The sequence below is a fragment of the Sodiomyces alcalophilus genome (assembly GCF_042370955.1).
Source record: "Sodiomyces alcalophilus JCM 7366 unplaced genomic scaffold ACRALscaffold_1, whole genome shotgun sequence".
NCBI lineage: Eukaryota > Fungi > Ascomycota > Sordariomycetes > Glomerellales > Plectosphaerellaceae > Sodiomyces > Sodiomyces alcalophilus.
The window spans coordinates 3,135,399-3,156,582 of record NW_027263532.1 but is presented as its reverse complement, the minus strand read 5'-3'; the positions used below and the strand labels follow the sequence as shown (position 1 = coordinate 3,156,582).

The following is a 21,184-nucleotide window of genomic DNA, read 5'->3' as shown; positions in this document are numbered from 1 at the left end:
CACCTAACTAAACCAAATTCGGCGAGCACCTTTGAATGAGGCGAATAGGGGCACTCGGTCACAGTGCTTCCATGAGCAATTCCCGGACATAGCACTCTCACTGGACCCGGGTCAAAGAGCAAATCCAGACTACGTATTCAAGAAAACTGTCATCAGTTGGACCAGCTATGTATTTCATTATAGCATAATACACCCCCAAACTCATCTTCAGCTCTGTCTATCCCAACATGGAATCCTCACACCTCAACACCATGGAAGAAATCCCCCTCCCCAAAGGTCCTGACAATCTTGAACACGGGAGTCTCAATAGCCTTGCACGTCGACAAAATCTTGCGCGACCACGGGCTATCGCCAATCTCCTTGAGCTGCTCGACACTGACATCCTCCGTCGAGAACTCGTGGAGGGCCAGGTAGGTAGGCGGCTTGGGGGGCGGCTCGCTGGTCGTCGCGAGGCCCTTGAGGACGCGGGATTGAGCGTTAGACCGCGCGTAGGCGATCTCGTAGCGCGTTGCCCTGAGGAAGCCTTTCCCCTTGGAGAGCTGCTCTAGATGCTGTTGGGAAAAGAGTTAAAAATCTCGGCTCTCACATGCATTCTCAATGGTTCATCACGGGACCGCCCAAATATGAACATACCTCCTCGCGGTACCATCGGTCAAACTCCTCGGCGCTGATTTCGGGGCCGGGTTCAATCTGCGCGGAGATGATGGTCTTGGTGTGTCCTGCGACAAGGTGAGTGCACAAGTCATGATATTGAATGAAGTTCAGGGGAAATGAACGATGTTCTTCCGCCCGGACTGTCTTACCTTTGCCCTTCTTGGTAGGATCAAAGACCTGGGTGAGGTTATACACCCGGACGTCAAAATTGGCGAGGTCGTAGATGGATGCTCCGCCGGGGATCAGGTCGCTATGGACCCTAATCTTCTTGAACTCTTCCGTCTGTGTGAACCCAATGTCCTCCAGGGGGTACATGGCGAGGTAGGGCTTCTCGACTTTGCCGGCCTCGACGTCCTTGAAGCGCCAGGCGGATGAGACGCCGCTCGTCTCGAGAATCTCGGGAATGTGGTCATTGTCGTACCAGTTCATGAACTTCTCCTCATCCAAGACATCGGTGCGTTCGATGCCCGAGTTGACATAGATGATGCCGCGGCCGCTGACAGGTGGTTGCGCCATGGTGGGGGTGATCGATTGTTCGCGAAGGCTGGTCTCAACTGTCTCAACGAAGAGGAGCTTGCGCCGAAAGTGTGAGTGCGAGAAAGTGTGAGTATATAGACGGGTCAGTGAAGCTGTCGTCTCCGAGCTGGCGATCAATGTGTTTCTATATGGTGTAGTGGCGGATATGGTTTTCCCCGTCAAGTCGTCCCCACAAATTTCAAGTCCCGAGATTGAGGGGTTCGTCGTTAGTGTACGAAGTATGTAGTACGGCAGTTTCCCGGATTTGCTTGACATCGACTTGCTGGCCTGGGGTTACGAATATAGCTTGTCGAGCTTTATCCGTGGTGCGACGTTCTCAGTGGATTAGCCGCCAGTTATACCACTTTATTAGGGTTCAGATCGTTTAGTTATTAGACGGTGGGAGACATTGACTTTTTCTATCTCTCTCTTTTTTTTGTCTCTCATAAAAAGAGAAGACGCAGCATTACTTTCATGTCGTAGAATGCACGTGAGGAGTGAATGCTTAGGATACCAGTCGGCCGAGCGAGCGCCGATGTCTTCCCGAATCGGAGCCTGAATCCCGGTGGCTGATAAGTGGGGCCGACCGAGAACTCCATTACGCGGCTCCGGGAATGCCCCGGGTCGACCAAGACAACCTGGTGAATTGGAATAAGAGCTTCCTGCTAAATACTACTGTAGGTCAGGTTCTCCTACCTCATGGACATCAGACTGCCCCTCACCTTTCGCTTCATTCCACTGTTCCACACACACACACACACACACCACGCCGATAAACCACGACAGCCGTGCGGCCCTTAATCTCAATACTTATGTTCCCTCCGCTTCTTTGCCTCTTGTGGTTCTACAAGCGAAGTTTCCACAGTCGCCGCTTGCGCCTGCCTATCACTACTCGACTGACTGACCTGCTCAACAGGTCGAGAAGCCGCGCCAGGATCCGATTGCATCGGAATTCCTAGGTCTCGCGATAGCCCCGTCTCCGGCCCCAACAGGACATCATAATGCGGCAGCTGGTCGATAGCTGAACAAATCAGCTTCAAGTGCGTGGGCGCCCATACATCGTAAATGTTTCGGATGAAGCGATATGCCGTCCATTTCTCCTTGCCGTCCAGGGTAGTAAAGTCGAATTTATGGATCGGATGGCGATAATACATAACACTACCGTCCCCACGAATCACCGCATAATGACCATAGATGCGCACCGAGTTGTGGTCATGCGATACAGAGAAGGCTAGGATCTGCCGATGGATCTCGGCCTCGCGTTTCACGACACGAAAAAGCTCAGCGACAGCCCGTACCGCAAGCGTCATACTATGCGCGTTCTGCCGGTCCGGGATATCAAGCCCGATTTCGCCGCACGTCACCTCGCAGCTTAAGAACGGGAAGTATATATGATGGGTCGCCATGAAGATGGATACGTCCCCATTCACCAAGTCGCCAATAAACGGCGATAGCTTGGTGAGCTGGTCGTCGGTGAATGCCGCACGTTTAAAGCCCACGGAGTAGTCCGGTTGGGGCCGGGTGCCTGTTAAGGGGATCGAACTATTCCACCCCGCGTTGACGCTCTCGACCAGAGACTTTAGATGCTTGGCACGGAGGGCGAGAGCTTCCGCCGAAGGAACGATAAGTCGAGAGATGTCCTGTACAATCCTAGCCTCATTCTGGCCCCATAAGTTACGGCACGCATCCGGGAACACTTCATCGTCAAAGATGGTGTCTCGAGGTACCGGCTGCTCCCTGTCTAGGAGGTCCCGGATAAGACGCTTGCTCGTGTCCGTAATGCCTTCGTCGGATGCAACTAGGTATACGCCCTTGGTTTGGAGCACGAGTTCGTATCGATTATCCCTGTAGGGTGCACTCTTCTCTTCCCTCGGTCGTTGATCGCTGGGCGTCATGGACGTACCAGAGTTCGATCGCTTACGGGAAAGAGACGAGGAGGACCTCTTTCGCGCAAGCATACGCTCCATGTCGAGGTCGGCGTATTGTCGTGACAACTGCTGCCCTGATGGCCACTGGTCTCCTCGTGGCCAGTGTCCTTCTCGTATCCAGAAAGCAATCGCGCTAGGCTCGCTGGAAGTCTCTTCAGCAAGAGGGTCTTCAGGAGATGGTCGAAGCCGCTTCTGATCAGCTGAATCGTAATCGAAGGTGTCGTCGGCTGGCCTCTTCGTGCCAGTTTTTTTTTGGATTGTTGAAGCGAAGTCTTGTCGGTCGGCGATGGATACGGTTGACGGCACTCGGTGTGCTGGGAGGCTGGTCGCGTCGTCTTCATATGCGTCCTCATGTCCTCGGGTGGCTCGCCTAGTTATTTTCAGTGATGCCGGGAGATTGGGCACTTCGTGAAACAAATACCTTGAGGATCTCTGGTTCTCGATAGGCCACCCTGTTGGGCGGCCAAGTGCGCGCGGGTACGGACCATGACAACGAATTGGTCGTGATGTTGAAGTGTGTAGAAGAGGTGAGGTGATGGATGGAGTTTCAGAAGCGGCCTTTGGGAAGAACTGCGGCCCCACACAAGGTAGAGCTGAGGCGCTTAATGATTGGCTGCCGATGCCCATTCCGATCTGCAACGTACCCACCTCCCCTCGAGGTATGGACCTTCTATCTGACAAATGGATAAGCCGCAAAGAGTGGGTTTTTGTGGCTCGCTGACATAAACCTCTCGCCCCAAACTTTGCGACTTGGGGTCGATCAATTGAATGTAACGACTACTTCGTACCTACACTAGAAATGGCTGTCTACGAAGTACGCCCACCGAAAAGCTTCCCCCTACCACCGAGGACCGGCGCACAGGCTATAGCTTAACAGGAACTGTTGGTCTATTACCCTCGAACGAGTAATCACTTTATCGCTATAGCCTATTCTGTCAACACTACCAGCGATCTCATCCAGAGGCTTCTAACCGTCGAGCTCGTGGCTCAGCTTGACAGCCTTGGAGCCACCAGCGTCTAGCACCACGGCCGGGTCCTCGGGCTTCCCCTTGCGAGACACCGTGTTCCCCTTCTTCGTCGTGATGGTTGTCCTATTCACTCGGTCAGTCCTATTCGGCGAAGAGGCGTGGGGCCGGGATGAAGGCATAATCGTACTTCTCTTCCTTGACGTCCAGAACCTTCCCTTGAGGGTGCCCCTGACCCCATTTCCAACTCACAGTGTCGCCCTTTGAGGGGCCGTGCTTGGAGTTTTCGTCGTCGTCCCCCTGCTTACCGGTATCATCGTCATGGCCTTGGGGCTTGTTATTCTTTGGCTCGTCTCCGTTGACGGCTTTAGTCTCCGTGGCGACACCTTCTCCTTGACGCGTCTGCCGCTTCTTGCTCACTCCGTCCTCCTCAGCCGGGTCAGCTTCCTTCTTTCGCTTCTCCGCCTTTCTCTCCTCCTTATCCTCGCCCTTGTCGTCGTCATTGATCTCCTTGGTCTCTTGCATTTCAGTGTCCTTTCCTTCCTTTTCCTTTGCTTTTTCGTCGTCGCCACCTTCAACCTTGTCGGCATTGGTCTCATCAGTCTGTTGATCTCTACCCTGTGCTCGGAGAAAGTCGTGACCCCAGTTCTTGAGCGACGCATACGACTTGGTCTTCTTCACCTGCTCGTCTGTCTTCTTGCTATTCGCGCTGGTTTCCTGCGCCAGATGCCGTTTGCTTCGGTTGAATCGTCAGCCGTCTGTAAACATCTTGGACGGAAAAGAAGCCGAATGTTGAGGACAGGATTCGGGCTCACCAGTAAGAAACCACCTTTCTCATATGCGCAATCTGCTCCTCGGTGTACTTTTCGGGGTCCTTTTCCGGGTTGGCTTGGAGAATCTCGACAATTTTGCGACCGCTGTCGTGTCCGACCGTCTCCACCTCGCCCTTCTCGTTGTGTTTGGGCCAGCCTGCGCTGCGCGAGTCGTCTGACTTCAGCCATGCTTCGAGTTCCTCGGCCGTCATGTTGACATATTCATTGAATTGGCTGATTACTTCGTCTTTGGTCTTCATTCTGGCCGTTGGTGTATATGTGCCTATCGGTAGAAGATCCGAGTGCTCAGTGCTCACTATCGTGACCTGCTTCTGCTTAATCCGCCAGGTGTCTGATGCGCGTCTGAGTGGGTTATAATGTGCCAGAAGAAAGACTTTGGAATGCGAGTTATTGGCTTCCGTTCTAAGACATTGAGATTTTCCAGACGCGTAGTCTACAAAGTATGATGTCTATGATTTCGTGTCGTCATAGACGTGGCCCTGATTCAGGAACGCGCTGTTCGCGTCAACAATCCGCGGCCCGCCATGAACAGTGAAACAGCGCTTATGGTAGTGAAACTTTGTCTTGTAGGTGTATTCGTAAGCCGAGGTGCCAGCCACCTCAGACCATCCCTGATGAACTGGCCGTACGTGAGAGAGAATGTACATGCCCTCAAAACGTCCCCTGATTGCCGTGTAACGTCCTCTCGGGACGTCTTCGAACGACAGGGTGTCAGGGTATTGAAGGTGTCAGGTCGAGGGACAGGAAGGTGGTGTGCGTTATTTAGTATGACATCTTTGACCCTGAGCCTGACCCAGGCAAGGAGATAGTACCTCCCAGTAGACACAACAACCCGCATCGAAATTATTATCCGCGGCTGATTAAGACTGATAGTTAAGGAAACCAATGTGGTGGCCGTGCTGTTGATCACTGTAGTGTAGTAACACATTTCATGGATGGAGAATCATACTACCCTGGGAGACTCACCTCACCCATCCTCAGGGAGACCCGAAATCACGTCTTCTTCCGCCCTCGCCCTGAAAGCCCTCCTCAGCTCACACGTGCCCAGATTCTTCCCCCCGGCCTTGCACTCCCCACAGACCTTCCCATGCCGCACCATGAGCACATGCAACCCATACTTCTCCCCATCGGGGATCGTCGCATTGAGGTGCGCATACGTCTCATCTCTCGTCGCACGAGGCGGCCGCCAGCCTAACAATCCGCTTATACGCCACACATGCGTATCAACGGCAAAGCTCTCCCGGCGCAGGCAAAACAGCAGCACGCAGCTGGCCGTCTTGTGGCCCACGCCGCGGAAGGAGAGCAGCTCGCGCATGGCGTCCTCATCCGTCGCGTCGAAGAGATGGTCGAGCGAGTAGACACCGTGCCGTTGGCGGACCTGGTCCAGGATCTGCAGGATAGCGCGGGACTTTGTCCCCGCGAGGCCGCCACGGCGGATGGCGGATTCGAGCTTGGCGGGGCCGCCCTGGGCAATGCGGTGCCAGACGGTGTCGCCGTCGTCCCCCTCCTCTTTTTTACAATTTTTGCTGGTACTGCTGATGGCGCTGGTGGTGATGGTTTTGGTTGTTATTGTCGTCATGGTAGTGGCGGAGCTATAGCCGTACGCAGCGTCCAGGCCTTGCTTTGCGAGGGCGGCGTTGGTGTCGCTCGTGTTCTGGCTTAGAATGGTCCGAACGAGGGCGTCGAGAACGGAAGGCGACTCGCCGCATCCCGCGCGGGCGGTGGGCGCCTTGATGTCGCCGAGTTCCGGGCGTATGCGCTCCCCGTGCAAGTCGGAGAGAATGCGGTGCGCGAGGCGGGTTTCGGCGGGTGACGGATGGGGGAACTGGGGAAAGGGACTGCGGGAGGCGTACTGGACATATTCTCTTAGTTTCTTTGATTCGAGAACGCTGGTGGAGGCCGGCTTGGCGGATTGTATGCTAAGAGGGGAGCGGAGGACGGATTTGTTGTCTTCGTCGTTGGCTTCCTCCTTGATGCGCTTGGATGGTTGGACCGGGGGTTGTGGTGAAGTGATCCTCTGCCGCTTGTTTAGCTGCTCGGAAGTTGATTCTCGTTTGATTGTAGCTGTTGATTTTATCGATGAGCTTTCCAGCATAGCGGCTTGACGGGTGCGAGAACGAGTGAGTCGTGTCATGATGAGCAATGAAAAGGGCGGTGTTCAGGGGTTCTGAAGATGAGGCTATGCGACCCGTATTTTGTGCAACTTTTCAAGTGAGCCGGACTGGCTTGAGCTGGGACAGTATACTCGTAAAATACATGTGAGAATAAAGTAGGAATAAATTGTGTACCAGTGAAAACTGAGATATGTCGATCATGGACGAACTGAGCCGCTATATGGTGTGGAAATGGATGATGTAGAATGAGTGCGTAGTGGCAGCTCCGAGCAGCCCCTGAGTGGTGTCCAGGGTGGAAAATGGCCGAATATTGCCACTCCAAGACAAGTCGCTACGAGTCCGCGAGCCATCGATCGACAAATTCGACCAGCCTTTGACACTCCTCCAATTTTATTTTCTTACGAAGAAGGGTCGGCTAGAAAATGTGTCCCCTAGTTGAGACTTTGGAGAAACCCTAGAGGCCGTATAGTCGCCAATACCGCTAAGAGACCTCCTCATGGTTTAGTCCATCCATACAGCCATTGCTTTCTTAGTTCACTTCCCCTACTTTACAAGTGATGGCCTTTATCTCATAGCCAAACTGTTCGCATCAGCCCGTTCAATTAAGTCACTCTCGGCAAGATTAGGACAACCCGATGTTTAATAGTTTCAAAAAGTTCAGATTATCAGTTGGTTCTGCCTCTGACTGATCCTTGTAGTAATACTCTGAATAGCCTCTCCTCCCAGCTTATAAACTTCACTGTAGGGAAATGTGTGACAGAATACGTATGTTAGGGTCACGACTCGCGATAACATGGAATAGGGGCTAGAATGCTTATGTAATCCGAGTTCAACAACTCCGTATCTGGCATAGAGGACAGTGAGACATGACCTGAACCAATTTCCCGGTAGCTTCATTTGCGATCGGATATTTTTTCACGGAAAGCACACCTCAGTCTCTTTTTCTGTACTTTATCTTCCTTTTATACCTCAGTAATTCTTACGCTCCCCCAGACTCACTTTGTCTTTTATAGCTTTGTTGAGGGACCTAGCGCCACGTCACACCTATCAGCTAGTCGTGCGTGGTCAAATTCCCTACATAATCCGGCACCCACCTTCAATCTCACCCCTGACTTAGCGCTTCGCATATCCACTCGCACGCCAACCCGCACAATGACCCTCAAGACGCCCCTCCTAGCGCCGACAGCAGAGAGCGTACCTCCCCAGCGTCCGGCCCTGACCGCCGACGAAAAGGCCAAGTACGAATGGCTCCTCGAACGCGCCCGTTCATGGACCGAAATCAAGACCACGACCCCCGAGAAGACCGGCCCCATCACCGACGCAGAACGCCAATGGCTGACCCGGGAATGCCTGCTCCGCTACCTACGAGCGACCAAGTGGCAGCAGGCCGAGGCCGAGCGCCGCCTCCTGGGCACGCTCGCCTGGCGCCGCACCTACGGCGTCGCTCCGGATGCCACCGTGACACCGGACCTCGTCAGCCCCGAGGCGGAAACAGGCAAGCAGATCCTCCTCGGCTTCGACCGCGAGGGGCGCCCTTGCCACTACCTGAACCCCGGCCGCCAGAACACCGAGGCGTCGCCGCGTCAGGTCCAGCATCTCGTCTTCATGGTCGAGCGCGTCATTGAGCTCATGCCTCCCGGCCAGGAGACGCTTGCGCTGCTCATCAACTTTAAGACGAGCAAGAGCCGCTCCAATACCGCGCCTTCACTTAGCATGGGCCGCGAGGTGCTCAATATTCTGCAGACACATTACCCGGAGCGCCTGGGCAAGGCTCTCATCATTAATGGTAGGTCCACATTCATGATTCCCTTTCCATTTCATTGCCTCTCGCATGCATCCCGCGTCTCGTATGCTGTCGCCTACTTACGCCCGTCCATAGTCCCCTGGGTCGTCTGGGGCTTCTTCAAGCTCATCACTCCCTTCATCGACCCGTTGACCCGCGAAAAGCTCAAGTTCAACGAGGACATGCGCCAGTACGTCCCCAAGGAGCAGCTCTGGTCCGAGTTCAGTGACGGTTCATTGGACTTCGAGTATGACCATTCGGTCTACTGGCCCGCGCTCGTCAAGCTTTGCGACGAGAAGCGTGCTTCTCGGACGGAGCGCTGGATCGCGGGCGGCAAGCACATCGGCGAGTACGAGGACTACCTTGCCGGAGGCAGGGACGCTGGCGTAGCGGCCGAGAAGGGCCAGAACTCGGCAGCCGAAGAGAAGGCCGAAGTAACGGTGGAAACTGCTAACCCAGAGACGGACAAGCCGGCAGTTGAATAAAGCCTCAGGGGCGTTTATAAAAGATGAAAAGGACAGGACAGGACAGAGTTAGACTTGGTGTAATCATAACTTCGTAAGCAAGGCGACAAATCACTTGAACTAGAGCATGTTCCTCTAATGAAAAGACGGAGCATGGTAGTCGACTAGAACGAGGGCTTCTTTACAACAGCCCGTAAACCTACTAACTGCGACGCACTTCACTGGCACCTCAGTTAAAACAGCCAAAACACCAGCCGGAGTTTGCGGGCGTGACGACCGAAAACTGTTGATAGGGAAGTACCGAGTAACGTCCACACCGACCACACCGACGGTGAAGATGCTTACTCACCACACTCTAACCTAATTAGGCCACGCACCTGCATGACACCGAACTTGTCCAGCTCCCCGTCCCGCAACCGCCATTTCGCACCCGACCATCCACCTTCAACTGCCAGCCATTCCAGTTCGAAAGACGTCGGTTTCCACCAGATGAATTGCTGACCAACATGTCCAACCCATCCTCCAGCAAAGGCCTCGGCCAAGAGCCATCAGGTCTACGGCTCCCCTCCAACGGCAAAACAATTTACCATCGGCCACTGAATCGCACTAGGACAGCCGAACTCAGCCAGGCCAGCTTCGCCTACCTCTTCGGCGAGATGGTCAGCTACGCGCAACGCCGAGTCAAGGGCGTCAATGAGCTCGAACAACGGTACGTGCCTTTCGTTCCGTCATCCCCACCCCAGCTCGACCGCATTCTAATCCCTTTTCGTACCGCAGCCTCAACACCCAAGGCCACCCCCTAGGCCTCAAACTCCTCGACCTCCTCCTCTACCGCGAACCGCCCCGCTCGCAGCTCCGCCCGCTGACCATCATCGCCCTCCTCCACTTCATCAAGCAGACGCTCTGGACCCACCTCTTCGGGCGCCAGGCCGACCGCCTCGAGAAGAGCGCCAACCCGGAAACCCCCGACGAGTACATGATTGTCGACAACGAGCCGCTGGTGAACCAGTACATCAGCGTGCCGCGCGAAATGTCGCAGCTCAACTGCGCCGCCTTTGTCGCCGGCATCGTCGAGGGCGCCTGCGACGGCGCTGGGTTCCCCGCCCGCGTGTCCGCACATACCATCCGGTCCCCGACCAAGGAGGAGGCGGACCTGTGGCCTGGTCGGACCGTTTTCCTTGTCAAGTTCCGCCCCGAGGTGCTGGAGCGGGAGCAGTTTGTCAAGCAGTGATTGCGGGCTGGGGCTTGGCGTTTGTTTTTGGTTGGAATCACGGAGCATGCATGGCGTTTTGGAGGGATATCTCTTCGCGGCAATTGTAGATGGGGTTGCCGTTTTCAAGGCTAGAAATAGCAATCGGTTACGTGACATACGACTGACTGGATTTCGCTAAGCAGAACAGACAGATTCTCGTCTGGTCGTTTGGATTCTCGTTACGGGCGAGAAGCTGGGTGCAACACTGTAGCTTGACAGAGCGTCAATCATGACTCCTAGCTACGTTCATTGCCTGTTCATCTTTGTGTCCTGCATTCCGTAACTTCTGTCCATAACCGCATGTCTCCACGCCACTTGATGTGCATCCCCAGTCCAACCAGACCCAACTCCAAACACCGAAAACGCTTCATGGCATACCGACAAAAAACACCGTGCACCCATCCGTCTTCCTGCTCCCGTTCCAGACTTTTCACCGCGGTAGCTTCGAGCCAGCCTTCTTCCCTCGGCCGCCCTGGGGCCCCTGCGCCATCAGGCTGTCCAATCCGAGATCCTTCCATGTCGTTTCCCTCCGCTCCTGTGTCGCCTTGGTGATACCAAACGCGGCATGCTGGTCCGGCACAACGTCGTCCTCATCTTCCGGGTTGATGGGCTGCAGGTGCGGCGGGACGTAGACGTCGTCGTTGGGGAGGTGGTCTTTGCAGAAGTCTTCGAAGAGGTCGGCGTCCCGAGCTCGGTGGAAGTGGATGTGCGTGTGGGAGGCGTCTTTGTTCTGCGCGGCGGGGGTTAACAGCCCAGATACATACAGGGGATGCAGGCGGGTACGAACCATTGTGATTTCTAGGTGAAGTCTGTTGCTAGATGATTTTTTGTTCTTGTATCGATAAAGTGGCTCGAAGTGTACAGTACTACTACGGGAGTGATCGAATAGTTAACCGGCCTGGGGATGTTGCGTCTGCGGTTGTGATGGCCGTGTCTGGATGGAGGTTATGGATATGTTGTAAGGTCCAGGTACCTTACCGGGTGCACTTACATGTGATTCGACCGCGTTATGCTGACTAAGGTAGTAGGCAGTGTACTTCGTACGTTGTACTGGTCGCGTGTGACGCTGCTTTTATCTTGGACATGGTCCTAGGCGCTTCGGCGAAGTTTCTATTTATCAACTCAAACAATCCTGTAAGACTAACTACCTAGATTGTGTCTTTAGCATAAACCACCATGCGGGAAACGGCTGCACCGTATCAATAACATCTTCGTCATCGATTTCCTCTTCATCAGTATATGCGGAGCGAGCCGAGTAACCAATCAGGCCAGCAACCATACAGGCATCCAGCGTCTTCGATGATGGGAGTTCCACCGTGACATCCACCTCGCACCATGCAGGCGGCACGTCCATGGTATCAATGCGTGGATATGTTACCTTCGTGGTGCCTGCGGAACCGGCGTCATAGTCCAACGTTAGCTCGCGCTTGCCGGCTCGGCGACCTGGCGCGCCACATTTCCCGCCCTGCCATTCTCCCTCGGCAGAGAAAACGCAAAAGGCCGTGATCCAGCCCGAAACGTAGGTTGGGCCGCTTCCGCCACCGGTGTAATGGGCAATCTTGGACCAGAAGTCGACGGCCACATACTCGGTCGGCCCACCATTGAAGCAATCTATCATATTCTGAACGACGGGTGTCAAGAGTGCCTTCCACTGCGCCAGGTGCGGGTGCTGGGGACCGAAAGAGGTTAACTTGGACAGTCGGTCGAGGATAGACCTCCAGTCAGAGACATCGCCGAGGAGGGTGACACTGGGGATTCCACAAGCTAGCTTGAAACTGGAGAGATGGGGGAAACACAAGCAGTTAGCGCCATCTTCACAAGGCTTACACCAGCAGAGAAGGTATTGCCCTACCGGTAGTCGAAGTAATGCTTCATAGCGCCCAGCATGGCCGCACTGCACACCAGCGTGTCAACCTCAGTGGTGGTGCTGAAATTGGGAACCATCCATTCCTGTAGTTCCTTATCGAGGACGCACTCCTAGCGTATTCAAGTTGGGTAGTCAGCCTACAGCAGCTTTCCATCTTGGCCCGGCAGATAGGCAAGAATCTATTCGTGTCATTTAGCTCATCTGTTGATTGACATACCTGGACAAAGTCTGCCATCCGAGCTGTCAGTTTTGCAAAGTTGATTCTTTTCTGATCCCGCTCTATGATCGTGAGACTCTGCTTGCCCTCATGAGCGACGAAAAAAGACCGCATCTCTTCGGCGTGTTTATTAACATAAAAGGAGAACTGTGTCACAATGGCAATCCAAATGTCATCAGGTCGCAGAACGAGACGGTGATGGCGGTTGTAGGCATCGAGGCAGGTGTGAACGAGCCCATTCTGCTGTGGTATCACCGGGCAGGTGTCGGTGTCGTCGATTCCTATGCTCGACTGCAGTACCTCAAATCGCCCGTAGCCCGAAACTCGCCTTTCCATTATACGGGCGAGGAGCCTTGACGGGAGCCTGTCCGGGGAATACCTCCATCCCGGGCCAGATAGAGGATCCTGAAGCTTTTCGAACTTGGAGGTATCAACTCTTTCAACCTTGTGGTTGGGGAGTACGATTGTTACTGGCATCGTTGGATTGCTGGGAAGCGATGGACGTTTGTTGTCGACTGATACCGTTGTCTAGCTTCAAGTTGCTCATTCAGATATCACTGGAGGTTCACGTTATATATATACGACTGGTCGTCCAAACCTTAAACCGTTGATGTCCCTACCTAGGTAGGTAGGTATATGGCTGGGTAGAGCGCCACTTTATGATGCGCAAAGTTACACAACACACACGGACAATGGTGACTCCTCGGCCTGACGCATATGCCACATTGAACATTAAGGTGACAGTTCAACTGACCTGACCCCGCGAGATTTACTCAACTGACTGACTTTCAGCTAAGGAGGATCAGGGGCTCGAGTAATTCGAGATTCTAAGCGTGGCCAAATACTCTCAGTGTGGATTTTTTTCAATCTTGACTTGTTTGGCATCGCTCAGGGAGACTCAGACTGCGTTTATCAACCATCGTGTAGTGATAATGATCGCCTTGTGGCAGGGTGAGTTTGTGTGATCGGAGACGAGGTCGCCGACTCGCCGTCTTTCTCGCCAAACGCTTCGCCAATCTGAGACGAAAGTTTACCATCAGGAGGCCGCCGGAATAGACAGGTGATACGTAGAGCGGAGCCTGCTGCGCGCTTCCATAGTACATGGCATGCAGGCGAGGAGCCCCGGGGGAACGGGCCGTACACCCCCGCGGATTTACGCAGGCCATAGGCAGCGAGCATCACAAAAGGCCGAGAAAACAAGCTTAACCATAACATTACCAGTCCCGGCACCTATCCATAACGGCCGTGAAACCATAGTCAACGCTCTAAAGCCACCCATCAACGCAAACATTCCATCTTACACCGCCTGGTCCAAGCCAGTTTATACCGTACCCGCAATGCTCAATTCGCGTATCTCCTGCAACACCTGCTCGACGCGCGCATCGAGGTGGCCCTCGGCGTATTGGTCGCGCGTGTCGGCGTCGAGATATTGCTGTACCTGGGCCATGCGACTGTACGCCTCGGCGCAGAAGCGGAGCTGGATCTTGACGAGGGCCTCGAAGCTGGGGTCGAGGTAGGGTACGCGCAAGTCGATGAGCTGGGGCAATTCGGTAGACAGCTGTTCGTTGAGTTGTTCGTAGGCAGCCTTGGCCATGTCCATTTCCTTTTCGGCGCGGGGCAGCTTCGTGACGTCCTTGTCGGGCTTCTCTACTAGCTTCTTCACTTTGGCGCGGAGTGCATCGTAATCGAGGAGTTTGTGGGAGCGTTTCTTGATGCCTGCGAGTGGAAAAAGCCGGTTAGTGGGAGGGGATGAGGACTTTGCTGGGGAAGAAGGGAAAAAAAAAGGGGACCGAAAACGTTGGCGGACGTACATTCGTTGACATCGGGAAAGTAGGCGCAAAAGCGGTTTATGGGATCAAGAACGGTTGTCCGATAGGGACCATCTAGGGCCTTGATAGTCTCGGCATCCAAGTCTTCGACTGCCTGCTTGTAGCTCCTACTCACGCCGTCCCTAGCACCGGAGTCACCGTAGAAGGCATCTATGGTCTCGGCAATGCGCATCTGGGAGGCAGTCATGGCTGCAGGTCGGTTAGCCTGATGTCCTCAGTGGTATGCGGTGACATGCGACGGGCACGCAGACTTGCCTCGGAGCGAATCGAGGTAGCCCTTAGACTCCTTCTGTAGCCGTAATGCGGCAGCTTCCATGGTTTTGAATCGCCTGGATTTCCCGTCTTAGCATGTTTCTGTACTCGGCGGTAGTCGGTGGTCGGGCGGCAAGCAAGTCCACGCACCTCTCTTCAACTTCATAGTCCCGATCGTTGGTCTTCTCCACATGCCCTGGATACATATAAAGTCAGGTATTTCATCCGGATCGGATCGTGAGGTGGGGGAGGGGGTCGATGGACGAGTACGGACCCGTCTTCATCATCACCTGCGTCGTCGCGCGGTTGACGTTCTTCTTGAAGCCTGCATGTCACAAGAGTCAGTCATTCACCCTGTCATACTGCAAAAGGGCGACCAATCCTCATGGAGGACACGAGCAACCGAGGGGCCTGGCAACCCACCTGCCCAGGACATGGCGAGTGCTGTGCGGGGGACGGTGTATGGATGATGATCTATTCTATCTAGTGTTGATCTGTTGGATCTAGTCGGAATTGCTGCTGTTGAGTTCGAGTAATGGGTTCGTCTTGAATTCGTCTGTGGCGGTGTTTATGGGTTTTGCAGGTTGCAGTTGTCTTAATCGTCGAGGCTGACGGGAGGGTTTGCTGGATCGGATTGGCACAAACGTACGGAGGAGTTGCTTTGTTGGTTCTTCACGGGGAAGCCCAATGGCCTGGCGACGACGTCAGTGGACGGGAAGCGAGGCAGGACACGGCTGCGCCACATTCTGGTTGTATTAACGTGGCGTGGCATAAGCATGGCATGGTCAGCATCCGGCTCTGGGGATATAGGTGCAACCGATACATGATTAGTCAGAACAAGCACAACAAAGCAACTTGGCGCAGCGGAAGCGCGCCGGGCTCATAACCCGGAGGTCGAACGATCGAAACGTTCAGTTGCTAGCTGTTCTTTTTTTTCTTTTTTTGTTTTTCTTGCCTTTTTTTCTCTCTTGTTTTTCTTTTTTTCCTTTCGCTTTTCTCATGCTTCTCATCTGAGTGCATTGCAGTGCAATTATTCATATGAAAGGAATGGCATTTTCTAACTTGCCTTTTTACTAACCTCTACCATTAACCTCCAGGTGGCTTTACTCGGTTCTTTACCATCACAACTTGGTCAGCAGTTCCTGCATTCAGACAGGTAACGTAACTGTCTTGGTTAGGAAACCCAAGTCCGGGGTGGTTGGGTTACGCAAATTTTTGGGGAAGGTATTGACTAAGACATTCCTCAGGGAACGGGACCTATTTTTTATTTTATTTTTGCTAGGAAGAAAGGAGAAAAACGGGGCCTGCATGGGAGGCTCACCATCAATCCCCTCTATCAATCCAACAGTGAGCTGGCCCAGCGACAACACAGAGAGTGCTTATTAAGAGGACTGTTCTCGACCGTCATGCGTCCCAGCGAGCCGAAATGGGTTTACCTATGTACTCCGTATATCCTAAAAAATGGATCATTGATCTTTCTCCCATGCCTCTTTATCACAAGGGCTGTCGATGTTTGTTTCTTGTTTGCTCTTTATCCCTTTATGGGACACTTGGCAAGCCCTTGCCGAAGCCACCCATAAGTACGGACTACAGCGTAATTACTTCATACTCGCGTCTTTCTCTTCACATCCCGTCTATCTGCTGCACACTGCGAAGTATTGTGCTGTACAGTGTACAACGCACTCGATAGTAAAGTGGTATCCCACACCACCACGCCACCCCTCTGTTCAGGGTTACATCACAACCCGTCTTCAGGTGAGCCGTATTATCTGGCCTACGATCTAGATTGTACGGCGGCCGCCTCTGCCTTGGGATTCTAAACTTCACTGCACCTCAATGTTATGTAGGAGTATGCTGTCTCTTCATCTCGGGCATCCCAGATGCTGGGCTGGCTTCGACCGACCTCACTCTGACTATGGATATAAATAAGGCAAGCTGCCGTCATACCCTAAAGCCTTTGAAGCCGGTCCGTACAAGCAAGATAACCCAGAAATCTACTCTGAAGGAATTGCTGCTTAGATTGGGCATAATATAAATTGAATTAAATGTATCAACTTAGCCTGGCTACAATAATCAAAACATTCAAATGTCTATTTTTTTCAAGGCTAGTCGAAAAGGCGGTGATGGTATGGTCCTGGTGGTTTGTACCTGTGAAGCAGCTTGAAAGAGTGGTGGAAGAACAGTGGGGGTCCCTCAACGCCAAGCCCGGAATTTTCAGCTGGCCATGTACTTGTATTGATGTATTGTGTATCGATGTATCGATGTACCGACGGTGTCCAACCGGGTCTTGTACCCATAACCTAAATACGGGCCGCGTGGGTCTCCTGGACTAGGGGCCCCTCGCAAACGTTTTCGCAGCAGTGCGACATCTCCGACGACGGGCATCGGTTCTCTTCCCGTTGTGCTTCGTTGTCGAACTGGCCGAGACACACGGAAACTTCGAAACGAAAATCAGAATGAAAACTGAGATGTAAAGGCAAAAGAAGAAAAGAACCGGCAGTCAAAGTCGTTCGCGTCCTTTTCCTTTTTCCGGCCTGTCTGTTCCTTGGACCCCTGTCGTTTGTCAAGCGCCGGGCGTTAGCTTGGCCGTTCTTTGATAGACGAGGGCCACAGGGGTCGGCGAACTAAGGCTCGCGAAGGGCTGACATTTTCTCGACCTCACGTCTATGTAATCCTTTGACTCTCTTCCGGCCGATCCGTGGTGATGAGCCAGGACCAAATACATAATAGGTCCTACTCAGAATCCCAGAGAGGGAATCTTGAGATAGTTGCAACAGGAAAGTCAAGATGAACCAGCTTTATTTTCTTCTCGAGCTTCTTATCTGGTTCAACCTGACACAAAGCGTGAGGGCCGTGCAATCACCTGCATACATACGAGGACGGTTACAGCGGGTCCTTGGCTTCTATGGTTAAAGCCTGGGAACGCTGATCCGGCCGGGCCCGGGCAAGGGGAGGGTCCGTCCTGCACATGGATATAGAGCATGGGCGTTGTACAATCTTGCACATAGGAGTAGGGCAGCCAACCTCGCCTTGGGCCCCAATCCCTGGAACTTTCAGCTCTTTCTTTTTTATTTTCTTTTTATTTTCCTTTTCCCCTGCCATGTCGTGATGCTAGGCGCACAAGGCGACAGGGCCCCCTTGTGCCTTGCAGTTCCTAATCTGGCCTGGTCCATTCGCATTGGGCATGTTCATTCACTACGTGGCAATGATCCCTCTGACCCCCGGAGGCAATTTGGCCGTTTGTGCAGCAATTAGTACAGTGACTGCGTTGCAGCGGTATACCAGCGCGCCAAACCAATTTTTCCCAAAAGAAGCATTATCGATCGACGCAGGATGGTATCGCGCCACTCCACGCTCCACTGTCCACACCACATGTTTCTCGTTTATTTCACCTTCCATTTTGCATCACGCCTTCTGTCCAGTCAGACGCCGCAGGTGTAATGCAAGTCCCTCACCGGTGGCTCGCAGGCCCCTGTCTTCTCGCTGGGAAGCGCGTTCGAGGGACCTAGAGCCGAGCTGACACTGGATCCGTACTCGCTTCGAAGTCTCGTATCGGAAAGGCATGCCAGTGCCTGTTGTTGGGAGAGATGATGGAAGATGTGAGAGAGCGGTTTCTTTTCCGCGCCAAAGTCCGATGGGTGGTTCCAGTCAGCCCGTCCACCCTGGCCATCATCAAGGAGGTGAAAGTTTTACCAGCCTGACGCCCTGGGCCCCCGCCATCGCATCCTGGGTTTTTGTGTCTCTTATATCCCCATGTCCGTCCCATCACTGCGTTGTATCTTTCCATTGACTTCATGTGTTTTGTCTCAACACGACTATATTCTCCCTCTCGGCTGTGAGTCGGTGACCGGTGATCCCGTCCTCATCGCCTCAGCTTGTCGGTTGCGAGTCGCGACATCATGAAGGCCTTCAAGCGGTACTTCACTCCCGACCATGCCGATACAAAGACGCCCCAGTCGTCATCCGGAAGCGGCACCAAACAGCCTGCCTCCGCGCCAGAAGCTACTTCCTCGCCGGCCGATAAAAAGGGAAGCGCCGTCGTCTCCACCGCACCATCCGCAGCCAGTGCACCGTCGTCGTCACCCCTCGGCGAGAAACATGACCTCAACGATCTCCGAACCGACGTGGTCGTCCACAGCCTGTGGCAAGACCAGTTACGGAGGATGTACGCCTCGGCGTACCACACCTGGGAGGGCGCCGTGCTGAAGAAGGCCCGGAACGAATGGGTCTGCGCTCCCCCCGAGCTGCGACAATATCCCGGTGGCTTTTACGATATGGTGTGCAAGCTCAACGTTCGAGTATGTCATGCGTTCTGGTTCTTCCTAATGTCCCGCTACTTCTTGCCCCCCTTGCCAGCCGCCATACTCACCAGAAAACGCGTTAGTGCGCCATCACCGTCAGCACACCCGTCATCTACTCCGTCATCACTGCGATCGGCAAGCTGGGAAATCCCAGCTACGTCCCCATCTCTGGGAACTTGAAGTTGCAGGTGCTGCCGCGAATGTCGGAGCTGCCTCGTTGTCACAAGCATCACTTTGCCGCCTTTATCCTCGACCCGCCCCTGCTGGTTGTCTGGGATGACGAGGCAGAAAGGGTCCTCGCTCGGGCGGAGGGCCTCGAGAAGACTCTCATCCGCCATATCTGGAGCGAGCCTGAAGACGTGGGAGAGCAGGAAGACGCGGGGGAGAAGAAAGCCAGTCCCGTGGTCCAGGTCACCGAGGTGGACCCGTCCGATCCGGAAAAAGGGGAGCCAGCCGATCCCCGGCCTATACGACTGGTCAGCCCTCTTATGGTCGGGATCACACTCGCCCTTTCGTTTACCTGTATTGGTCTCGGTTGGAGGCATCTCGCCATGCAGACGACCGTCGACGGCAATTTTATACGGTTAGCGTTGGTCGCTGTGGCACCCTTCACCTTCTTTGTCAGCCTGGTAAGGATGCCCCCTCTCGAATCTCTTTGAGAAGACTGCGTCTGACTTGACGCGGGCCGGCAGTTCTTTTTCCAGATCATCGTCAGCGACATCTTTCAGATCGCGGGGCCCATTTCGTATATTCTGTCCAACTCGCGCAACTACTCCGGCAAAGCGCCCCCGCGACTCGACCGCAACGCCCGAGAACTTCCCCATGTGACGATCCAGATGCCGGTTTACAAGGAAGGTCTCGGCCCCGTCATCCGGCCGACGGTCCTCTCGCTCAAAGCAGCCATTTCGACGTACGAGATGCAGGGCGGAACGGCCAACATTTTCGTCAACGACGACGGGATGCAGCTCCTCCCCGAAGACCAGGCGCGGGCCCGCCGCGATTTCTACGAGGAGCACAGTATCGGCTGGGTCGCGCGGCCGGGGCACAACCCCAGGCCCGAGGGCGGCGAGCGACCGTTCCTGCGGCGCGGACGGTTCAAGAAGGCGTCGAACATGAACTATGGGCTCATGGTCAGCAACCGCATCGAAGATAAACTGAGCCAGGTGACTCGGAGCCGCGGTTGGACCCAGGAGGCCGAGGATAAGGCGTACGCAGAAGCGCTTGCGAGTGTGCTTGAAGAGGACGAGGGCCGCACGTGGGCCGAGGGGAATATTCGCGTCGGCGACTATATCCTGCTCATCGACTCCGACACACGAGTACCGGAGGACTGTCTTCTCGATGCCGCCAGTGAGATGGAGCAGTCTCCGGAGATTGCCATCCTGCAGTACTCCTCGGGGGTGATGAACGTGTCGGATTCCTTCTTTGAGAAAGCGTAAGACCTTCCGGTTCCCCTGAGAAAGCGCAGAAGCTAACATGGGCCCCCGTCAGCGTCACCTGGTTTACGAACCTGATTTACACGTCCATCAAGTTTTCCGTGGCCAATGGCGACATCCCGCCGTTCGTAGGCCACAACGCCGTCCTCCGATGGACGGCCCTCCAAGACGCGGCGGCGTACATGGACGAAGAAGACGGCTACGAAAAGTTCTGGTCCGAGTCGCACGTGTCCGAGGACTTTGACATGGCGCTGCGCCTGCAGACATCGGGCTACGCGCTCCGCTTCGGCGCCTACCCGGGAGACGGCTTCAAGGAAGGGGTCTCCCTCACGGTGTACGACGAGCTGGCGCGGTGGGAAAAGTACGCGTACGGCGTCAACGAGCTGCTTTTCCACCCTTTCCGCCTGTGGATCGTCCGGGGACCGTTCACGCCCCTTTTCCGGCGCTTCCTCGGCTCCAACATTCATATGTTCCGGAAACTGACCATCCTGGCCTACATTGGGACGTACTACGCGATTGGCATTTCGTGGATGCTGACGCTTATGAATTACTTTCTGACGGGGTGGATGTTTGGCCTCTACGACAAGTATTATCTTGATTCGTTTGCGATTTACGTCTCGATTATTGTGGTTTTTCCTCTGGCTGGAAATGTCGCCCTGGCTGTGCTGCGGTATAGGTTGGGAGAGCAGTCTTTTATCGGCGCCAGTGAGTATTCCTTGTTCTCTTTGCATTCCCCGTTTGCCCCCTATTCTGCCCCCCTATTTCCCCCCTATTTT

At 54.3% G+C, this 21,184-nt stretch overlaps 11 protein-coding genes and 1 non-coding gene across 12 annotated transcripts; 5 read left to right on the top strand and 7 right to left on the bottom strand.

Annotated features, from left to right (window-relative positions):
* Window positions 1–124: 124 nt before the first annotated feature.
* On the bottom strand, window positions 125–1,316 carry ACRALDRAFT_1078881 (uncharacterized protein). The gene is made up of 3 exons (XM_071018828.1): window positions 804–1,316; window positions 634–719; window positions 125–551 (listed from the first exon to the last, which is right to left on the bottom strand). The coding sequence occupies exons 1-3, from the start codon at window positions 1,168–1,170 to the stop codon at window positions 237–239; spliced, it is 768 nt and encodes a 255-aa protein (XP_070879394.1). The 5' UTR covers window positions 1,171–1,316; the 3' UTR covers window positions 125–236.
* A 191-nt stretch (window positions 1,317–1,507) lies between these two features.
* On the bottom strand, window positions 1,508–3,584 carry ACRALDRAFT_1073747 (uncharacterized protein; the record flags this gene model as incomplete). Its single annotated transcript, XM_071018143.1, has 3 exons — window positions 3,520–3,584; window positions 2,166–3,468; window positions 1,508–1,534 (listed from the first exon to the last, which is right to left on the bottom strand). Exons 2-3 carry the CDS (start codon window positions 3,135–3,137, stop codon window positions 1,508–1,510), a joined length of 999 nt encoding a protein of 332 aa, XP_070879393.1. The 5' UTR covers window positions 3,138–3,468; window positions 3,520–3,584.
* Window positions 3,585–3,646: 62 nt separating this feature from the next.
* On the bottom strand, window positions 3,647–5,318 carry ACRALDRAFT_1073748 (uncharacterized protein). The gene is made up of 3 exons (XM_071018144.1): window positions 4,879–5,318; window positions 4,254–4,799; window positions 3,647–4,189 (listed from the first exon to the last, which is right to left on the bottom strand). The coding sequence occupies exons 1-3, from the start codon at window positions 5,133–5,135 to the stop codon at window positions 4,066–4,068; spliced, it is 927 nt and encodes a 308-aa protein (XP_070879392.1). The 5' UTR covers window positions 5,136–5,318; the 3' UTR covers window positions 3,647–4,065.
* Window positions 5,319–5,899: 581 nt separating this feature from the next.
* ACRALDRAFT_2082570 (uncharacterized protein) lies at window positions 5,900–6,868 on the bottom strand (the record flags this gene model as incomplete). Its single annotated transcript, XM_071022430.1, has 2 exons — window positions 5,900–6,422; window positions 6,501–6,868. Coding segments are annotated over 2 exons (891 nt in total), but the record flags the coding sequence as incomplete, so codon positions are not given.
* Window positions 6,869–7,998: 1,130 nt separating this feature from the next.
* ACRALDRAFT_1078883 (uncharacterized protein) lies at window positions 7,999–9,501 on the top strand. The gene is made up of 2 exons (XM_071018829.1): window positions 7,999–8,796; window positions 8,890–9,501. Exons 1-2 carry the CDS (start codon window positions 8,163–8,165, stop codon window positions 9,276–9,278), a joined length of 1,023 nt encoding a protein of 340 aa, XP_070879390.1. The 5' UTR covers window positions 7,999–8,162; the 3' UTR covers window positions 9,279–9,501.
* Window positions 9,502–9,763: 262 nt separating this feature from the next.
* Window positions 9,764–10,488, top strand: ACRALDRAFT_2039024 (uncharacterized protein; the record flags this gene model as incomplete). The annotated part of the gene is made up of 2 exons (XM_071020922.1): window positions 9,764–9,966; window positions 10,035–10,488. The coding sequence occupies 2 exons, from the start codon at window positions 9,764–9,766 to the stop codon at window positions 10,486–10,488; spliced, it is 657 nt and encodes a 218-aa protein (XP_070879389.1).
* A 1,480-nt stretch (window positions 10,489–11,968) lies between these two features.
* Window positions 11,969–12,896, bottom strand: ACRALDRAFT_1021798 (uncharacterized protein; the record flags this gene model as incomplete). The annotated part of the gene is made up of 3 exons (XM_071014747.1): window positions 11,969–12,284; window positions 12,362–12,486; window positions 12,594–12,896. Coding segments are annotated over 3 exons (744 nt in total), but the record flags the coding sequence as incomplete, so codon positions are not given.
* Window positions 12,897–13,718: 822 nt separating this feature from the next.
* Window positions 13,719–15,338, bottom strand: ACRALDRAFT_1059804 (uncharacterized protein). The gene is made up of 5 exons (XM_071016108.1): window positions 14,949–15,338; window positions 14,825–14,870; window positions 14,678–14,751; window positions 14,405–14,611; window positions 13,719–14,309 (listed from the first exon to the last, which is right to left on the bottom strand). The coding sequence occupies exons 1-5, from the start codon at window positions 14,959–14,961 to the stop codon at window positions 13,915–13,917; spliced, it is 735 nt and encodes a 244-aa protein (XP_070879387.1). The 5' UTR covers window positions 14,962–15,338; the 3' UTR covers window positions 13,719–13,914.
* Window positions 15,339–15,455: 117 nt separating this feature from the next.
* ACRALDRAFT_205666 (uncharacterized protein) lies at window positions 15,456–16,587 on the top strand (the record flags this gene model as incomplete). Its single annotated transcript, XM_071021780.1, has 11 exons — window positions 15,456–15,484; window positions 15,526–15,588; window positions 15,690–15,698; window positions 15,772–15,812; window positions 15,853–15,898; window positions 15,990–16,049; window positions 16,092–16,114; window positions 16,176–16,196; window positions 16,233–16,334; window positions 16,365–16,429; window positions 16,522–16,587. The coding sequence occupies 11 exons, from the start codon at window positions 15,456–15,458 to the stop codon at window positions 16,585–16,587; spliced, it is 525 nt and encodes a 174-aa protein (XP_070879386.1).
* On the top strand, window positions 15,524–15,595 carry ACRALDRAFT_t58. Its single transcript has one exon. It is a non-coding gene; the product is annotated as a tRNA-Met (tRNA).
* Window positions 16,588–16,779: 192 nt separating the features above from the next.
* On the bottom strand, window positions 16,780–17,853 carry ACRALDRAFT_205667 (uncharacterized protein; the record flags this gene model as incomplete). The annotated part of the gene is made up of 8 exons (XM_071021781.1): window positions 16,780–16,974; window positions 17,023–17,137; window positions 17,169–17,227; window positions 17,286–17,358; window positions 17,412–17,506; window positions 17,538–17,636; window positions 17,669–17,718; window positions 17,796–17,853. The coding sequence occupies 8 exons, from the start codon at window positions 17,851–17,853 to the stop codon at window positions 16,780–16,782; spliced, it is 744 nt and encodes a 247-aa protein (XP_070879385.1).
* A 720-nt stretch (window positions 17,854–18,573) lies between these two features.
* ACRALDRAFT_2095977 (uncharacterized protein) lies at window positions 18,574–21,112 on the top strand (the record flags this gene model as incomplete). The annotated part of the gene is made up of 4 exons (XM_071022755.1): window positions 18,574–18,972; window positions 19,059–19,604; window positions 19,668–20,407; window positions 20,464–21,112. Coding segments are annotated over 4 exons (2,334 nt in total), but the record flags the coding sequence as incomplete, so codon positions are not given.
* Window positions 21,113–21,184: the final 72 nt, after the last annotated feature.

Bases quoted from the DNA above. Each gene is read 5' to 3' on its own strand.
- ACRALDRAFT_1078881 (XM_071018828.1), bottom strand. From the start codon at position 1,170: ATGGCGCAACCACCTGTCAGCGGCCGCGGCATCATCTATGTCAACTCG. The intron at 720-803 runs GTAAGACAGTCC...ACCTTGTCGCAG, and splicing joins TCCTACCAAGAAGGGCAAAG to GACACACCAAGACCATCATC. The intron at 552-633 runs GTATGTTCATAT...TTTTCCCAACAG, and splicing joins ACCGATGGTACCGCGAGGAG to CATCTAGAGCAGCTCTCCAA.
- ACRALDRAFT_1073748 (XM_071018144.1), bottom strand. From the start codon at position 5,135: ATGAAGACCAAAGACGAAGTAATCAGCCAATTCAATGAATATGTCAAC. The intron at 4,800-4,878 runs GTGAGCCCGAAT...ATTCAACCGAAG, and splicing joins AGAAAGGTGGTTTCTTACTG to CAAACGGCATCTGGCGCAGG. The intron at 4,190-4,253 runs GTACGATTATGC...CCGAGTGAATAG, and splicing joins CTGGACGTCAAGGAAGAGAA to GACAACCATCACGACGAAGA.
- ACRALDRAFT_1078883 (XM_071018829.1), top strand. From the start codon at position 8,163: ATGACCCTCAAGACGCCCCTCCTAGCGCCGACAGCAGAGAGCGTACCT. The intron at 8,797-8,889 runs GTAGGTCCACAT...GCCCGTCCATAG, and splicing joins CAAGGCTCTCATCATTAATG to TCCCCTGGGTCGTCTGGGGC.
- ACRALDRAFT_1059804 (XM_071016108.1), bottom strand. The intron at 14,612-14,677 runs GCAAGTCTGCGT...ACCGACCTGCAG, and splicing joins CTACCTCGATTCGCTCCGAG to CCATGACTGCCTCCCAGATG. The intron at 14,310-14,404 runs GTACGTCCGCCA...TTCCACTCGCAG, and splicing joins CTTTCCCGATGTCAACGAAT to GCATCAAGAAACGCTCCCAC.